Here is a 17380-nt window from a genome sequence, read left to right on the forward strand (position 1 = left end):
CCGAAATTGTGTGGGAGGTAGCCGAATGGGCAAATATAGTCCACATTCAAACCTGATCTATATCTCGTAGATATATTAAGACGCGTAAAGTATGGACCAAATCGGTCGGTCCCTTCAAGAGTTATCTTGCTGACAATTTTTCCGAAAAAATTTGAACTTTTGTGGGGGAGGTACCTGTAGGAGTGAACCGATATGGCTTATCTTTGAACTTAAACTAAGTTTGGACAAATATTGCGAAAGCCAAATTGTGGACCAAATCGGTTCATCCCGTTCGAGAGTTATCGAGCGCACCAGCCAGACAGACGGACGGACATTGCTAAATCGACTCTAAATTGTCTGAAACGGATTTCGTCCAAACATACTTGGGGTCTAAAACCATTATTTCGATGAGGCACATTTTGCCCGTATGAAAGTGTATGTATATACCCTCGCTAGCATAAATGCTGAGGGTATAAAAAATACTACCGCAAATAATGTAAACAATATTTCATGTTTATTTCAAAATTATTCAAACAAATTCTAGACGCAAAATTAAACTACTTCCTTATGTGTAAAAAACCCCGCCCTCTGATATAGCCGGTAAATGCCAACATCAAGAAGAAATGATACATCATTTTGGGGTTTTGTTAGACGAGACGACAAAAACAAACAAACACGACACGCGAAGATCACATTTGAGGGCTAGAAAGAAGAAGCCACAACACAGAGGCAAATAACCTTTTCAATATAAACCAGTTCTAGAAAACAAAAAAAAAAAAAAAACAAACTTATTTTGGGAAGATAGATAGTTCAAGCACACAACAAAACACCAATGCTTTTGGCCCACCAGCATCGAGTTCTATGCTTTCATAGAGATGACAAATGTATGCGAAGAGTGATTTTCTATTAAATTATGACGTAGTACATATCGACACCCTTTCTCTCTCCATACGCTTGTTTATTGGCTTGGTGTTTTTTGCTAATCATTTAAAGACCTGTTTACTACTGGTAGCAGTGAAACTACAAAATGAGCCTTTGTTGTTTTAATTTTGTTTTTTTTGTTGTTGTTGTGATCTTCTTAAAGTGTTATTTGCTTCGATTCAAAATTATCATTCGATTTTCTAATTGGTTATGCGATTGAATTGGAATTAGTGTTTTTTTCTGGTTTCTGATTGGGAATCACACGAAAAATGAAAGAAAGTTTACACAACCGCGTCGAGGGTGCTATGCAAATGAGAAGCACTTTTATTATTCAACATTCAAAATTGGCGCAGTAAAAGATACTTTTTATACCCTCAACATTTATGCTAATGGGCAAAATGTGCCTCATCGAAATAATGGTTTTAGACCCCAAGTATGTTTGGACGAAATGTGTTTCAGACAATTTGGAGTCGATTTAGCAATGTCCGTCTGTCTGGCTGGCTGGAGCGCACAATAACTCTCGAACGGATCAACCGATTCGGCTTTCGTAATATTTTGTCCAAACTTAGTTTAAGTCGAAGATGGGTTATATCGGTCCACTCCTTCCGGTACCTCCCCCACAAAAGTTCGAAAATGTTCGGAAAATTTGTACGTACGATAACTCTTGAAGAAAGCAACCGATTTGGTCCATAATTTGCAACTCGTTAAATGTCTACAAGACTTAGATGAGGTTCCAATATGGACTCAATCGGTCCACTCCTTCGCGTACCTCCCACACAAAATTTCGGATAAGTTCAGTTTAGGGCCTGCTTTCGAATCGCTTTGATTTTTGTTTTAGAAACTTGTATTCACTGCCCCCATACGACGGTACAAGTTTCATCAGGGCAATTCCATACTTCCTTAGAAAATAGTCTGAAAGTTGCACAGAACCCCTATGACACCGTGTGAAGTGGTTGGAACGCAAGATAAGTCTCGAACGGATCTACCGATTAGGTCCAAAATTTGGTCTTAGTAATATTTTGTCCAAACATAGTTTAAGTTCGAAGATAAGCCATATCGGTCCACTTCTTCAGGTACCTCCCCCACAAAATTTCAAAAATGCTCGGAAAAATTGTCGTACGGTAACTTTTGAAGGGAGTGGTTGAATTGGTCCATACTTTACACATCCTATTATATCTACCAGATATAGATCAGGTTCAAATATGGACTATATTTGTCCACTTCATCCAGTACCTCCCCAAACAAAATTTCGGATAAGTTCACTTTAAGACCTCCAATCGAATCGCTTTGATTTTTGTTGAAGCAACTTGCATTCCCTGCCTCAATTACGAAGGTAAAAGTTTTTTCAGGGGCAAATCCACACTTCTTGAGCAAACAACCCAAAGGGTGTAAAACCCCCTATGGCACCATATGTAGTGGCTGGAGATCCACTTCCATAATGGCCAATGTCGATCTATTCCTTTAAGTATTTCCTCCGCAAAACTTTTGCTCTTTAATCCTAATCAACATTTTTGTCGTTTCATACGACCAACATTTTTAAAACCCTCTAAATACATACGTTTCTTGGGAAAAATTGTTTCAATATACACAGGCTGAGGGTATATCTCTGTCGGCCAAGCCGACTGATACTTTTGTACTTGTTATTAGGCAAAAAGGCATGGATTATGGAAAGACTTTTAAATATAATCTATAAATGCTTAAAGGTGAAATTTTAAAAGGGGGTGCATTCTCAAAATAACATTTGTAGATCCTAGAGAAGGTTTTTGTAATGGAATTTTTTTATGTTAAAAACTAATTCAACTGGTGGATTATACACTATTGTAAGGCTTAAAGGCTTTGGTAGTGGATTTTGAAAAGAACACAAAAAGAAATAAATTCATTTATAGGTTTTATTTAATAGTGAATGTTTGTAGATCTTTGTTGGTGGATTTTTAAAATAATCTTTTTGGGTCTTAGGGAAGTCTGTGCAGTGTCCATCAAGATGGAATTTTAAAGTAATTTGCTTATGACGTAGAGAAGGTCGTAGAGAACGACTGAACCGAATTTCAGAGAATTTACAGGGAACACCCGTGGTGAAAATAGGTTAAATATTTTCTGAACTTCTGCAAAACTTATTAACGTATAGGTTAGAAAATAAATTTGCGAGGCAAGGTAGTTAGATCTCCGGCCTCAAATACTTATTTGGGGTCTAAAGACCCGACCTCGCCCATTTTGTATATATATTTTATGTATATCCAAAAGTACTAAACCGATATTCTTAAAAATTTCAGAGAATGTATAGGGATGACCAGTGATGAAAAAAAAACTACTGAGCCGATTTTCCCAAAACATTCGGAGAATGTACCGGGATGATCCTGGTAAAAATAGGCTTCATATTTTGTTAAAGTTTGGAGGGGACGGGGTATCTCCCCTAGGCCCTATTTTCAAAACCGCTATTCTTGAGAAACTTACGAACGTATCGGTTAGAAAATAAATTTGCGAGGCAACGGTGGTTGAATCTCCGATTTTAGGTACTTATTTAGGGCCTAAAGGCCACTTTATATGTATGTTATGTTTGTGAAACTACTAAACCTATTTTCCTGAAAGGTTTACTACTTCTCTTCTAAGCCCTATTTTTTAAAAACGATATTTTTTGTAAATCATGCGAACGCATCGGTTTGAAAAAGCATTTGCAATGGTGGTTGTGTCTCCCATCCTAGGTCCTTATTTAGGACCAAAAGGCCCGACCATGCCTTTTTTAAATGTGTTATATCTCCAAAACTTTTGAACCGATTATCATGTAATTTTCAAATGATGTACAGGGATTTCCCCTCGTGAAAATAAGCTGTTTATTTTGTAGAATTTCGGTGGAGCGGGGTTTTGAAAATAAATTGATAGACAATGATGGTTGTGTGACCGACTCGAAGCATTTATTTGTGCCTTATTACCAGACCACTCCCATTTTTTACCTTTAGGCTAGGAAGGGCATATACACCTTCATACGTCCAAAAATGTGCCTCATCGAAATAACGGTTTAGGAGCCCAAGTATGTTGGACTAAATTCGATTCAGACAATTTGGAGTTGATTTAGCCATGTCTGTCCGTCTGCCTGACTGACTTACTGGTTGGCTGGTGAGCACGATAACTCTCGAACGAATCAACCGATTGGAAATAAATTTTGGGTGCCGTAATATTTTGTCCAAATGTCCAAGATGGGCTATATCGGTCCCCTGCTTCGGGTATCACCACTACAAAAGTTCAAAAATTGTCTGTAAAATTATGTGAACGATAACTCTCGAAGGGAGCAATCGATTTGGTCCAAACTTTGCACATTGTATTATTTCTTCCAGGTATAGATCGTGTTCCGAATATGGACTACATCGGTCCACTCCTTCAGGGTAACTCCCACATAAAATTCGGATAAAGTGAAGTTAAACATCTCCTCTCGGATCGTTCCAAAATTTTTTCAGTAGGTTGTCCTTGCGGCTTCCTCTACGACGGTACATTTTTTTCTAGCGCGAGTCCATACATTCCTGAGATATTGACCTAAAGCTCCAAGAAACCCTGACGCCATTAACCAAAATGGCAAATCCGCTAGATAATTCTCGCAGGGAGTTTCTGATTGGTGCAGACTTTGCACATCGTATTTTTTCATCCAGTCATGTGTCAGGATGGAATAGGGACTATATCGGTCACTCCTTCGGGTATCTCCCGCACAAAATTCGGAAAAGTAAACTTTAGAAGCTCCTCTCTCATTGTTTTGATGTTTTTTTCAGTAGGTAGGTTCAACTTTACAATTTTTTCCGTAGTAAGTCAGTACTTCCTGAGATAATGACCCAAATGACCCAAAGATAGTGTTGGATTGAGTTTTAAAAATTAGTACTTTTGTCTACAAAGAGTACTAAATGGTACTCAATTTGATACAATTTGGATGTATGTGAACGGATAAAGCTGGAATATCGAAACTTGGTACAAAGATTAATGTTGGAGGGTAGGATTAAAGTAGTTTTGAAATTTGTACTTATGTGTAGGAAAAGTATAAAATAGTACTAAATTTGTACAGTTGTAGATTTGGAATCCTAAGATTAAATTTATTAAGATTAAAGTAATTTAAAATTACTGTTGCAGTGTTGGATTAAGTAGTTTGGAATTTCGTACTTATGGATATGAATAGTACAAAATGGTACAAAATTTTATACAATTTGAAATTGTGGAATCCTGAAATTCGGTCTTAAGATAACTATTGGAGTGTAGGATTGAGGTAGTATTAGAAAATAGTATTTGTGTACGAAAAGTACTAATTGTTAGTAAATTTGGTACAACTAGGATTTGGATGAATGAATAGAATTGGAATCTTAAAATTCGGAACTAAGGTTGCTAATTGGGTGTACGATTGAGATATGGTGGTAGTTTTGGAAATATTTAAAAATATGGAACTAAATTTTGACATTAGGATCAATATTGGTTTGTAGAATGGAGATAAGAAAGATATTTTGGACATTAGTGTATATGTGTACGAAAAATTCTAAATAGTAGTAAATTTAATATTGCGTATAGAAATAGATGTGGAATTCGGAAATAGAATATTATAGTCGCTGTTTTTGTGTAGAGTAGTTGTGGGAATATAGTACATATATGTATTTTTCGAAATACATAGTATGTATAAGCACAGCAGACCAATCGTACCGACATCGTAACCAAATCGGAACAAAATTCGGACCCTACATCCGATGTCGGATCAAAAATCGTAACGATATCTTAACGAAAGTTGTATGAAGTGGTTGACATAACTTCGGAACGAAATCGAAAAAAAATCCTTGAGACATTCGAAAGGGCAATTTTTTTCTTCGAATCTTCGTAAAGATTTCTGAACAATTTCGGAATAATGTATGCTTACACTGTGCAACAAAATTCAATTTTTTTCAAAATGATGGGAAAACCCATGTACATTATGAAAGTAGAGCTAAAAATATGAGACAAGTGTATCGGCGTTTTTAAAGTTACGTCGGAGAGTAACCAAAATAGGCGGGGCAAGTTCTGCCCATTTTTACATTTTTCGAAATATTCGAGTTTTAGATATCTTGGAATCCTTGCATTTCAGGTATATAGTGTCTTTGGTAACTTTACTAAGGAGGGTGTGGGAAATATTTTTTTAAACAATTTCAACCCTCATGCGGTTCATCAAAGGGGTCTTATTTGTCCTTTTTTCGAAAATCTTTCAAAAACTCATTAAAAATGTGATCGAATCAAATCCGAATATTCTACCAAATTGTTCGCAATACAATTTTACTATAGGTCTCAAAATACACCAAATCTGTAACTCTTGTCTAATCACCAGGAATCTCTAAAAATGAAAACACGTGTTTAGGGTTAATGTCGGACTGCATCTGTGTTTATTCAAAATTGTCCCACAAAACATAATTTTAGAGAGATGATGTCAGAGACGAAAGTATTCTTCGTCAAATTTCACCATAGGTCACTAAAGAAATTACATGTCTATTTACATTCTATAGCATGAAAATATCAGTATCAATTTTTCTGAAAAAACATAAAAGTATTTCCCAATTTTTTTGATTAAAATTTTTTCCTTCTTTTTTCTAGTTGATACATAGACGTAATATAAAACTTGGTTATAGGTGAAAAGTGTCAAAGGATGAAAAATTCTACACAATATTTCCCTATGAGTTTCAAATAAACCATAAATCTAAGTACACTATTTCCTTAAACAAATTAGATTACAAATTTATATATATTAGTATGAAATTATATGTTTTAATTAATTTTGGACTGTTAATTTTACATAAATTCCATACTGGATCAAAATGTAGCAAAATCCTTTACTTTTTGGGAATATTGTTATGGAAAGAAATGTTCCAAATGAAATTTCATTATGAGTCTCTGAATAAAAGAAATCTGTAACCATAACATATAACATTCTTAGCAGCACTTGTTTCTGATATATAGGTTTTAGGGCCATATTTTCCAATTTTTATACGGATTGTCGTTGTGATTGAAAAATATAAATATATTATTGATGTTTTTCGTTATAAATTAATACAGAAGATGTTGTGCGTTCAATTTAAACAGCTTTAAAAACATTTGTGGTGAATATATATTTGAAAAATATAAAAAAAACGAAAAATAAAAAAAAAACACAATTCCAGTATGGAATTATGTAAAATTATCCAAAATTAAAACATTTAATTTCATCCTAATATATATAAATTTGTAATCATTTTTTTTTTGAAGGAAATAGTGTACATAGATTTACTGTTTTTTTTAAAACTCATAATGAAATTTTGTGTAGAATTTTTCATCCTTTGACACTTTTCACCTATAACCAAGCTTTATATTACTTCTATGTATCAACTAGAAAAAAGAAGGAACATTTTTTCATCAAAAAAATTGGGAAATGTTTTCATGTTTTTTCAGCAAAATTGATACTGAATTTTCATGCTACAGAATGTAAACAGACATTTAGTTTCTTTGGTGACCTATAGTGAAATTTGACGAAGAATATTGTTGTCTCTGACGTCATCTCTCTACAATTATGTTTTGTGAAATTTGGAATTTGAAATTTGACGAAGAATATTGTTGTCTCTGACGTCATCTCTCTACAATTATGTTTTGTGGGACAATTTTGAATAAACTCAGATGAAGTCCGCCTTTAACCCTAAAACGTGTTTTTCAATTTTAGAGATTCCTGGCGATTAGACAAAAGTTACAGATTTGGTGTATTCTGAGACCTTTAGTAAAATTTTATGGCGAACAATTTTCTAGTATAGTATAGTATTCGGATTTGATACGATCACAGTTTTAATGAGTTTTTGAAAGATTTTCGAAAAAAGGACAAAAAGACCCCTTTGATGAACCGCATGAGGGTTAAAATTTTTAACAAAAATATTTCCCACACCTCCTAAGTAAAGTTGCCAAAGACACCATATACCCGAAATGCAAGGGATTCCAAGATATCTAAACTCGAATATTTCGAAAAATTTAAAAATGGGCGAAATTTGCCCGCCTATTTTGGTTACTTTCCGACGTAAACTTTAAAAACGCCGATACACTTGTTTCATATTTTTAGCTCTATTTTCATAATCTACACGATTTTCCTTGTCATTTTTTGTGTTGTCCATAGTGTTATCGAAGGATATTTTTCTCTGACGCCAATTTTTCTTTGTCATGTTTTTTTATTTATTGGAATTTCTAACGTTTCTAATGATTTACACTGTCGCTATAATTTTGTAGTTATAGTAGGACAATGTAAACTTTCTGTACAAATATGTTGAGTCTATCAGCACTAGATTGAATTGTTATATGTTGCATTTATATTTCAAAATCTTTAAAAATTGTATATGCGAATTTTATAACCATCTACTTTTTCGACAAAAAACTAAAATGAATCCAACCCCTTGTTGTTAGATACATAGAAAATGTGATTGTTGTGCGAAGGGAAATTTGTTTCCGACATTTCGTCCGAATTCGTACCGAAATCGGAAGAAAACCGTTGGTATATTCGAAGGGAAATTAACCTACGACATTCGTTCCTAAGTCGGAACGAAATCTGTACGAATTCCCCTTCGAAAAATCGTTTAGAAATCGGAAGGAAATCTGGACGATTTTGCTTCCGAGATTGTTCAGATGTATCGGATATACGACATTTGGTAAAGTAAAGGTGTTGAACCGGAATTTTCAAATTTGGACAGCAGTTAGTTATTAGAGCGGAGATAGGGAGAAGGTTTTCGAAATTCGTACTTATGTATATGAAAGTACTAAACAGTACTATAATTGGTTTGAGGGACAGTTAGAGCTTGGAATCAGAATTTGGATATAGGTATCCATTTTGCATAAACGGATAAAGCTGGAATTTTGATTTATTTTTCATCATTTCCATATTAATATTGTTTTAATGTTTTTGTTTCCGTTTCCGCATACAAGGTAGCGGGCACTTTGCTAGTGCTTAATAAAAATTTACGTTACGTTAGCAGAAATGAATCTAAATTTACCTAAATCTACCAGTTACATTCGTAACAGTATGGACCAACTCGGTTATGGTCTTCGAGAGATGTCGTGTGCATCATTTTAGCGAAAAGTTTTGAACTTTCGTGGGGGAGTTACCTGAAGGAGTGCACCGATATGGCTCATCTTCCAACTTAAACTAAGTTTCGGAAAAATATAAGCCCGCCAAAGACTTGAGGCCTTGATGCCAAAAGGGATAATTTGTTCATGTTTATATTTTCCAAACCGTTACGAATTTTGAATTACTCCCAAAAATTTAACTTTAGTCATAGAGAACAAAGATTGCAAAAATACATAAAACGTCATCTTAAAGGTCAAAATCGGTGTCAAAAGGAATAATATTTTCAGGCTCATATCATCCAATCCATTAATAGTTTCGGATTAGGTAGACTTGTAGCCCTTGCCATAAAGAACAAAAATTATGAACATTTAAAAATCCCTCAAATGCCATCTGACATTATTCCCAAAAATAGTATATTTCTTTCTCATGTTGTGAGAATGGGCATGGGGCATGGGCATTAGAGCGATCGAAAAAAAAACAATTTTTGTTTTATTGAAACTCCTATCCCCTAAAGCCGATTTTCATAGAATTTGTTTTTTAACCACAACAATGAAGCCGTAAAGTTTTTTTTTATCTATTGAATCATAATTGCGGCCTTTAGAGAATTTTCGTGAAATGTGCATTTGGCTCGGGTGACACGGGCTAACGTTAACCGATCGTTTGGGTTATGGGGTCAAATGGAAAAATGTTCCAATAATAATGTTTTTTTGGGTCACTCTACAAAATTGTTCCAAACTTTTCATACCGACATCATTTCTGTGATATGAATAAATTATTCTCATTTTACATAGAAGGTGTTAATTGTTAACTAATTTCCTCCAAAAAATCACAGAAAAACAAACACTATTGTTGTTGCACTGATGGACACTTGACACCACCAGTTTATTTGTATGCTCTCTCAAAAAATTGAGATTTTCTGATATGTCTATTTTAGTATTTGATGAGTTGTTTTAGTTATTTTTGAAATTTATATCAAATAATGTTGAGAACTGGTTATCATATAACTCGAAAGCCATTATAATACTGCTCTGCAAAACTCTCCCAAAAAATCGATGTCCGGCATATGCTAATTGCCCAATGGTTGATGGCATATAAATACATTTATCGAGCACCGACAGAGATCAGTTTCAAAAATTGTTTTCAACATGAAGGTCTTAATCGTTCTCGCCATGTTAATGGCAGCCGTTTGTGCTTTGCCTCAGTTCGGTAATCCTTACTACGGTGGCCGCCCTGGATTTGGTGGTGGTCCCGGATTCGGTGGTCCCGGCTTTGGTGGCCCAGCTTTTGGTCGTCCCGGTTTTGGTGGTTTCGGTGGTCCAGCCTACGGCCGTCCCGGTTTTGGTGGTCCCGGTTTCGGCGGTGGAATCCCCGGTCGTGTAGGCGGTGGTGGCGGTGCTGCATCAGCTTCTGCATCTTCATCGGCTAGTGCTGCTGGTGGTGGCGGTTTTGGTGGTGGTGCTGCTTCGGCTTCTGCCTCTGCTTCAGCCTCAGCTGCTGGTGGCGGTGGTTTCCGCGGTTAAATCCAAATATTTTGTCGCAAAGGCGACTGGCATATTTCACGCTTATATTTATTAAATAATTGTAGTAATTTTGGCACAACGAGAATTTAGAAATTAAGACAAAAAATGACAATTTGTTAACTGTTACTAAAAAATTTACCTATAAGAAAATCGAAAACTGAACACAAACATAGCATGTAAGAAACAAACCATATTTGTATACCCTTCTTTCCATGGTGGAGGGTATACAACAGAGAATAAAAGCAAAAACTTGATAAAAAGTCAAAATTGTTGGTGTTATCAATAAACAAATCGAAATCTAAAAATAATTTTCCAAAAATATTTTATAAAAGTCGAAGCGCTGAGGAATTTTTTTAAGAATATTTTTAAAAAATCCACGTTTTGAGGATTTTTTTTAAAAATATTTTTAAAAAATCCGACTGTAGTGGAATTTTCTAAAAACCATTTTTAAAAAATGCAAGCTTTCAAGAATTTGCAAACGAATATTTGTAAAAAATCCACGTTTGAGGAATTTGCTCAAAAATATTTTTAAAAAATCCACGTTTTGGACCATTTTCTCAAAAATATTTTTAAAAAATCCACGTTTTGAACCATTTTCTCAAAAATATTTTTAAAAAATCCACGTTTTGAACCATTTTCTCAAAAATATTTTTAAAAAATCCACGTTTTGAACCATTTTCTCAAAAATATTTTTAAAAAATCCACGTTTTGAACCATTTTCTCAAAAATATTTTTAAAAACTCCACGTTTTGAACAATTTGCTCAAAAATATTTTTAAAAACTCCACGTTTTGAACAATTTGCTCAAAAATATTTTTAAAAACTCCACGTTTTGAACAATTTGCTCAAAAATATTTTTAAAAACTCCACGTTTTGAACAATTTGCTCAAAAATATTTTTAAAAACTCCACGTTTTGAACAATTTGCTCAAAAATATTTTTAAAAACTCCACGTTTTGAACAATTTGCTCAAAAATATTTTTAAAAACTCCACGTTTTGAACAATTTGCTCAAAAATATTTTTAAAAACTCCACGTTTTGAACAATTTGCTCAAAAATATTTTTAAAAACTCCACGTTTTGAACAATTTGCTCAAAAATATTTTTAAAAACTCCACGTTTTGAACAATTTGCTCAAAAATATTTTTAAAAACTCCACGTTTTGAACAATTTGCTCAAAAATATTTTTAAAAACTCCACGTTTTGAACAATTTGCTCAAAAATATTTTTAAAAACTCCACGTTTTGAACAATTTGCTCAAAAATATTTTTAAAAACTCCACGTTTTGAACAATTTGCTCAAAAATATTTTTAAAAACTCCACGTTTTGAACAATTTGCTCAAAAATATTTTTAAAAACTCCACGTTTTGAACAACTTGCTCAAAAATATTTTTAAAAACTCCACGTTTTGAACAATTTGCTCAAAAATATTTTTAAAAACTCCACGTTTTGAACAATTTGCTCAAAAATATTTTTAAAAACTCCACGTTTTGAACAATTTGCTCAAAAATATTTTTTAAAAAGTCCACATTTTGAAGAATTTCCCAACTTTTTTTTAAATATCCACATTTTTAGGAATTTTCTGAAAAATATTTTTAAAAAAATCGAGTTTTGAACAATTTGCTCAAAAATATTTTTAAAAAATCCACACTTTGAAGAATTTACTAAAACTATTTTTAAAACATCCATCCATTAAAATCCACGTTTTGAAGTAATTGCTCAAAAATATTTAAGAAAAATCCACGTTTTGAAGTAATTGCTCAAGAATATTTTTAAGAAATTTGATAAAAACTATTTTAAAAATCCAAGTTTTTTAAAAGTGCATGTTCCTCAATCAAAAATATTTTTTAAAAAATTCAAGCTTTGAAAAGCTTTTTTTAAATCCAAGTATTTAAGACAAATATTTTTTAAAAAAACCCAAGTTTTGAAGAAAAATATTTTTTAAAAAATCCACGTGTCAAAGAAAAAAAGTTTTAAAAAATTCACGTGTCGAGGGAAGATATTTTTAGAAAATCCACGTGTTGAGGAAAGATATTTTTAAGAAATCCACGCGCTGAGGAAAATAATTTTAAAAAAATCCACGCGTTGAGGAAAATAATTTTAAAAAAATCCACGCGTTGAGGAAAATAATTTTAAAAAAATCCACGTGTTGAGGAAACATATTTTTTAAAAAAACCACGTGTTGAGGAAAAATATTTTAAAAAAATTTCAGGTGTTGAGGAAAAATATTTTTAAAAATCCACATGTTGAGGAAAAATATTTTAAAAAATTCCAGGTGTTGAGGAAAAATATTTTAAAAAAATCCACGTTTTGAGGAAAAATATGTTTAAAAAATCCACGTGTTGAGGAAAATATTTTTAAAAAATCCACGTGTTGAGGGAAAATATTTAATCCACGTGTTAGTTGTTCTGAAATTCCCTCAAAAATAAACGAGAAAAATATTAAAAAAAAAAAAATTAACGTACTGAGGAAAAACATTTTTAAAAAATTCACCTGTTGAGGAAAAACATTTTTTAAAAATCCACGGTTTTTAAATATACACCTGTTGAAGAAAAATATTTTTAAGAAATCCAAGTGTTGAGGAAAAATATTTTTAAAAAAATCCACGTGTTGAGGAAAAGTATTTTTAAAAAATCCACGTGTTAAGGAAAAATATTTTTAAAAAATCCACGGGTGAGGAAAAATATTTTTAAAAAATCCACGGGTGGAGGAAAAATATTTTTAAAAAATCCACGTGTTGTGGAAAACTAATTTTTTTAAAATCCACTTGTTGAGGAAAAATATTTTTAAGAAATCCACGCCTTGAGGAAAATAATTTTAAGAAATCCACGTGTTAAAGAAAAATATTTTTAAAAAATCCACGTGTTACGAAAATACATTTTTAAACATCTACGTGTTGAGGAACTATACTTTTAAAAATGCACGTGTTGAGCAAACATATTTTAAATATCTACGTTTTGAGTAAAAATATTGAAGAAATCCACGTGTGGATGAAAAATGTTTTTAAAAGATCCACGTGTTGAGGAAAATTATTTTTAGAAAATCGACGTGTTGAAGAATAATATTTTTTAAAAAATCCACGTTTTGAGGAAAAATATGTTTAAAAATCCACGTGTTAATTGCTCTAACATTTTCTCAAAAATAAATGAGGAAAACTATTTTTTAAAAAATCCACGTGCTGAGGAAAAATATTTTTAAAAAATCCAAGCGTTGAAAAATATTTTTAAAAAATCCACATGTTGAGGAAAAATATTTTTTTAAAATTCCACTTGTTGAGGAAAAATATTTTTAAAAAATCCACGCGTTGAAAAATATTTTTAAAAAACCCACAAGTTGCGGAAAAATATTTTTTTAAAAATCCACTTGTCGAGAAAAAATATGTTTAAGAAATCCAGGCGTTGAGGAAAATAATTTAAAAAAATCCACGTGTTGAGGAAAAATATTTTTAAAAATACCACGTGTGGAGAAAATATGATTTAAAACATCCACGTGTTGAGGAAACATATTTTTAAAAAGACCACGTGTGGAGAAAACATTTTTTTTTTTTTTAAAAATACCACGTGTGGAGAAAACATATTTTAAAAAATCCACGTGTTGAAAAAAAATATTTTTAAAAGATGCACGTGTCGAGGAAGCATGTTTTAAAAAATACACCTATTGAGGAAAAATATTTTTCGAAAATATTTTACGCTTAATTGCTCTGAATGTCCCTCAAAAAATAAAGGTTAAAAAATCCACGCCTAATTGCTCTGAAAGCCCTTTAAAAATAAATGCTAAAAAATCCACGCTTAATCTCTCTGAAAGTCCCTCGAAAAATAAATATTAAATGATACACACTTAATCGCTCTGAAAGTCGCTCAAAAAATAAATGTTCAAAATCCACGCTTAATAGCTCTGAGATTCCCTCACAAAATAAATGTTCAAAAATCCACGCTTAATAGCTCTGAGATTCCCTCACAAAATAAATGTTCAAAAATCCACGCTTAATTGCTCTGTTAGTCCCTCAATAAATAAACATTTTAGAAAATCCACGCTTAATTGCTGTGAAAGTCCCTCAATAAATAAACATTTTAGAAAATCCACGCTTAATTGCTGTGAAAGTCCCTCAAAAAATAAATGTTAAAAAATCCACGCTTAATTGCTGTGAAAGTCCCTCAAAAAATAAATCTTAAAAATCCACACTTAATTGCCCTGTTAGTCCCTCAATAAATAAACATTTTAGAAAATCCACGCTTAATCGCTCTGAAAGTCGCTCAAAAAATAAATGTTAAAAATCCACGCTTAATCGCTCTGAAAGTCGCTCAAAAAATAAATGTTAAAAAATCCACGCTTAATCGCTCTGAAAGTCGCTCAAAAAATAAATGTTAAAAAATCCACGCTTAGTCGCTCTGAAAGTCGATCAAAAATAGATGTTAAAAAATCCACGCTTAATTGCTCTGAAACTCCCTCAAAAATTAATGTTAAAAAATCCACGCTCAATCGCCCTGAAAGTCACTCAAAAATAGATGTTAAAAAATCCGCGCTCAATCGCCCCGAAAGTCCCTCAAAAAATAAATGTTTAAAACTCCACGCTTAATTGCTTTGAAAGTCCCTCATACAATGTAAAAAATCCAGGCTTAATTGCTGTGAAAGTCGCTTAAACAAAACAAATTGTTATACCCACATCGTTCATTTTGGAGAAGGGTTTAAAAATCGTTTATTTATTCCCAGATCGTTTGTCTTTTACCCTTAAGTCATTTTTAGAAGTTCATCGTCATAGTTAAGCTTTTAATATATAAATAATATTGTTCATGTTTTGTTTATACATATTTATATGTATGTATATACATATTTACGAAAACAAAGAGAAATATTAAGCTGTCAATGATGATAATGATTTAGCGCTGTAATTCACCTCTAGCTACTAACGGCCAATATCATGGATTATTGTTTTCATCTAATGTATGTTTTGTCCCGTAATGCCGTTGCGGTCATTAATAGTTATTCTGATATGTTCGTAGGTAGTGTATAAATACATTTGGCTCTGGACGATAGAGTTCAGTTTCAAAAATCATATTCAACATGAAGGTCTTTATTGTTTTCGCTATGTTGGTGGCAGCCGTTTGTGCTTTACCACAATTCGGTAATCCCTACTATGGTGGTGGATTTGGTCGTCCCGGTTTTGGTGGTCCCGGATTCGGTGGAGCCGGTTTCGGTGGTCCCGCATATGGTCGTCCTGGATTTGGCGGTGGATTTGGTGGTCCCGCTTATGGTCGTCCCGGATTTGGTGGCGGCTTCCCTGGTCGTGTTGGTGGTGGCGGTGCTGCATCAGCTTCTGCTGCTGCCTCTGCCAGTGCTGCTGGTGGTGGCCGCTTTGGTGGTGCCGGCGCTGCTTCTGCTTCCGCTTCTGCCTCAGCTGCTGGTGGTGGATTCCGCGGCTAAATTGAAGGATCGTTGCAAGAATGGTACATTGTAAAGTTTATATCTAATAAATAGTTTTTGGCATACGAATTTGTAAATGAAATGTAAGGACAAAATGACAATTTGTTGAATATTATTTAAAACTTAATATTTATTTTATAATAAAGTCTGAACATAAGCATAGCGTTTAAGTAATGATAAAATAAAAACAACTTGTAAAAATAAATTCAAAAATAAGAAATTTGTTTTCAAATTAAAAATATAGGTGAATAGTTTGTGTCTTAAGTCTTTTGTTTTGCAGGTACAATTTTAATGAACGTGGAGTTTTTTTTAATATTTTTTTGTGCGGCTTTCACATCAATTAAGCGAGGATTGTTTAACTTTTTTTTTTGAGCGACTTTCACAGAAATTTAGCATGGATTTTTTAACATTTATTTTTGATCGACTTTCACACCAATTAAGCGTGGATTTTTTAAGTTTTTTTAGCAATCATAAGCATAGCGTTGAGGTAATGATAAAATAAAAAGAATTTATAAAAATAAATTCAAAAATAAGAAATTAGTTTTCAGATTAAAAAGATACGTGAATAGTTTGTGTCTTATATCTTTTGTTTTCAAGGTACAATTTTAAGGTGCGTGGAGTTTTTTTACATTTTTCTGAGCGCCTTTCACAGCAATTGAGCGCCGATTTTTTAACATATATTTTTTGAACTACTTCCGCATAATTTTTGCGGGTATTTTTTTCATTTATTTTTGAGCGACTTTTACGACAATTAAGATTTATTTTTAAGATTTATTTTTAGCGAACATAAGCATAGCGTTTAAGTAATGATAAAATAAAGACAATTAAAAAAAATCAAAAATAAGAAATTTGTTTTCAGGTTAAAAAGATAGGTGAATAGTTTGTGCCTTAAAATTGTACCTTGAAAATAGAATAGTTTGTGTCTTATGTTTTTTGTTTTCAAGATACAATTTTAAGGAGCGTGGAGTTTTTTACATGGTTTTAAATAATTTTTAATTTTTTTGGGGGATTATTTGAGCGACTTTCACAACAATTAAGCGTGGATTTTTTAACATTTAGTTTTTGAGCGATTTTTACAGCAATTAAGCGTTGATGTTTTAAGATTAATTTTTGAGCGACTTTCACAGCATGTAAGCGTGGATATTTTAAGATTAATTTTTTGAGCGACTTTCACAGCATGTAAGCGTGGATATTTTAAGATTACTTTTTTGAGCGAATATAAGCATAGCGTTTAAATAATGATAAAATAAAAACAGTTTATAAAAATAAATTCAAACATAAGAAATTTGATTTCAGATTAAAAAGTTAGGTTAATAGTTTGTGTCTTAAGTCTTTTGTTTTCAAAGCACAATTTTAAGGAACGTTTTTTTTACATTTTTTGAGCAACTTTCACAGCAATATTTAAAGATTAATTTTTTGAGCGACTTTCACAGCATTTAAGCGTGGATATTTTAAGATTAATTTTTTGAGCGACTTTCACAGC

General features: G+C 32.6%; 1 protein-coding gene across 1 annotated transcript; it reads left to right on the forward strand.

The window, feature by feature from the left end:
• Nucleotides 1-10104: 10104 nt before the first annotated feature.
• Nucleotides 10105-16117, forward strand: LOC141392494 (uncharacterized). Its single transcript, XM_073965432.1, has 2 exons — nt 10105-10474; nt 15518-16117. The coding sequence occupies exons 1-2, from the start codon at nt 10105-10107 to the stop codon at nt 15895-15897; spliced, it is 750 nt and encodes a 249-aa protein (XP_073821533.1). The 3' UTR covers nt 15898-16117.
• Nucleotides 16118-17380: the final 1263 nt, after the last annotated feature.

The sequence above is a fragment of the Musca autumnalis genome, unplaced genomic scaffold (genome assembly GCF_047663935.1).
Source record: "Musca autumnalis isolate F117 unplaced genomic scaffold, ASM4766393v1 scaffold_2, whole genome shotgun sequence".
Taxonomy (NCBI): Eukaryota; Metazoa; Arthropoda; class Insecta; order Diptera; family Muscidae; genus Musca; species Musca autumnalis.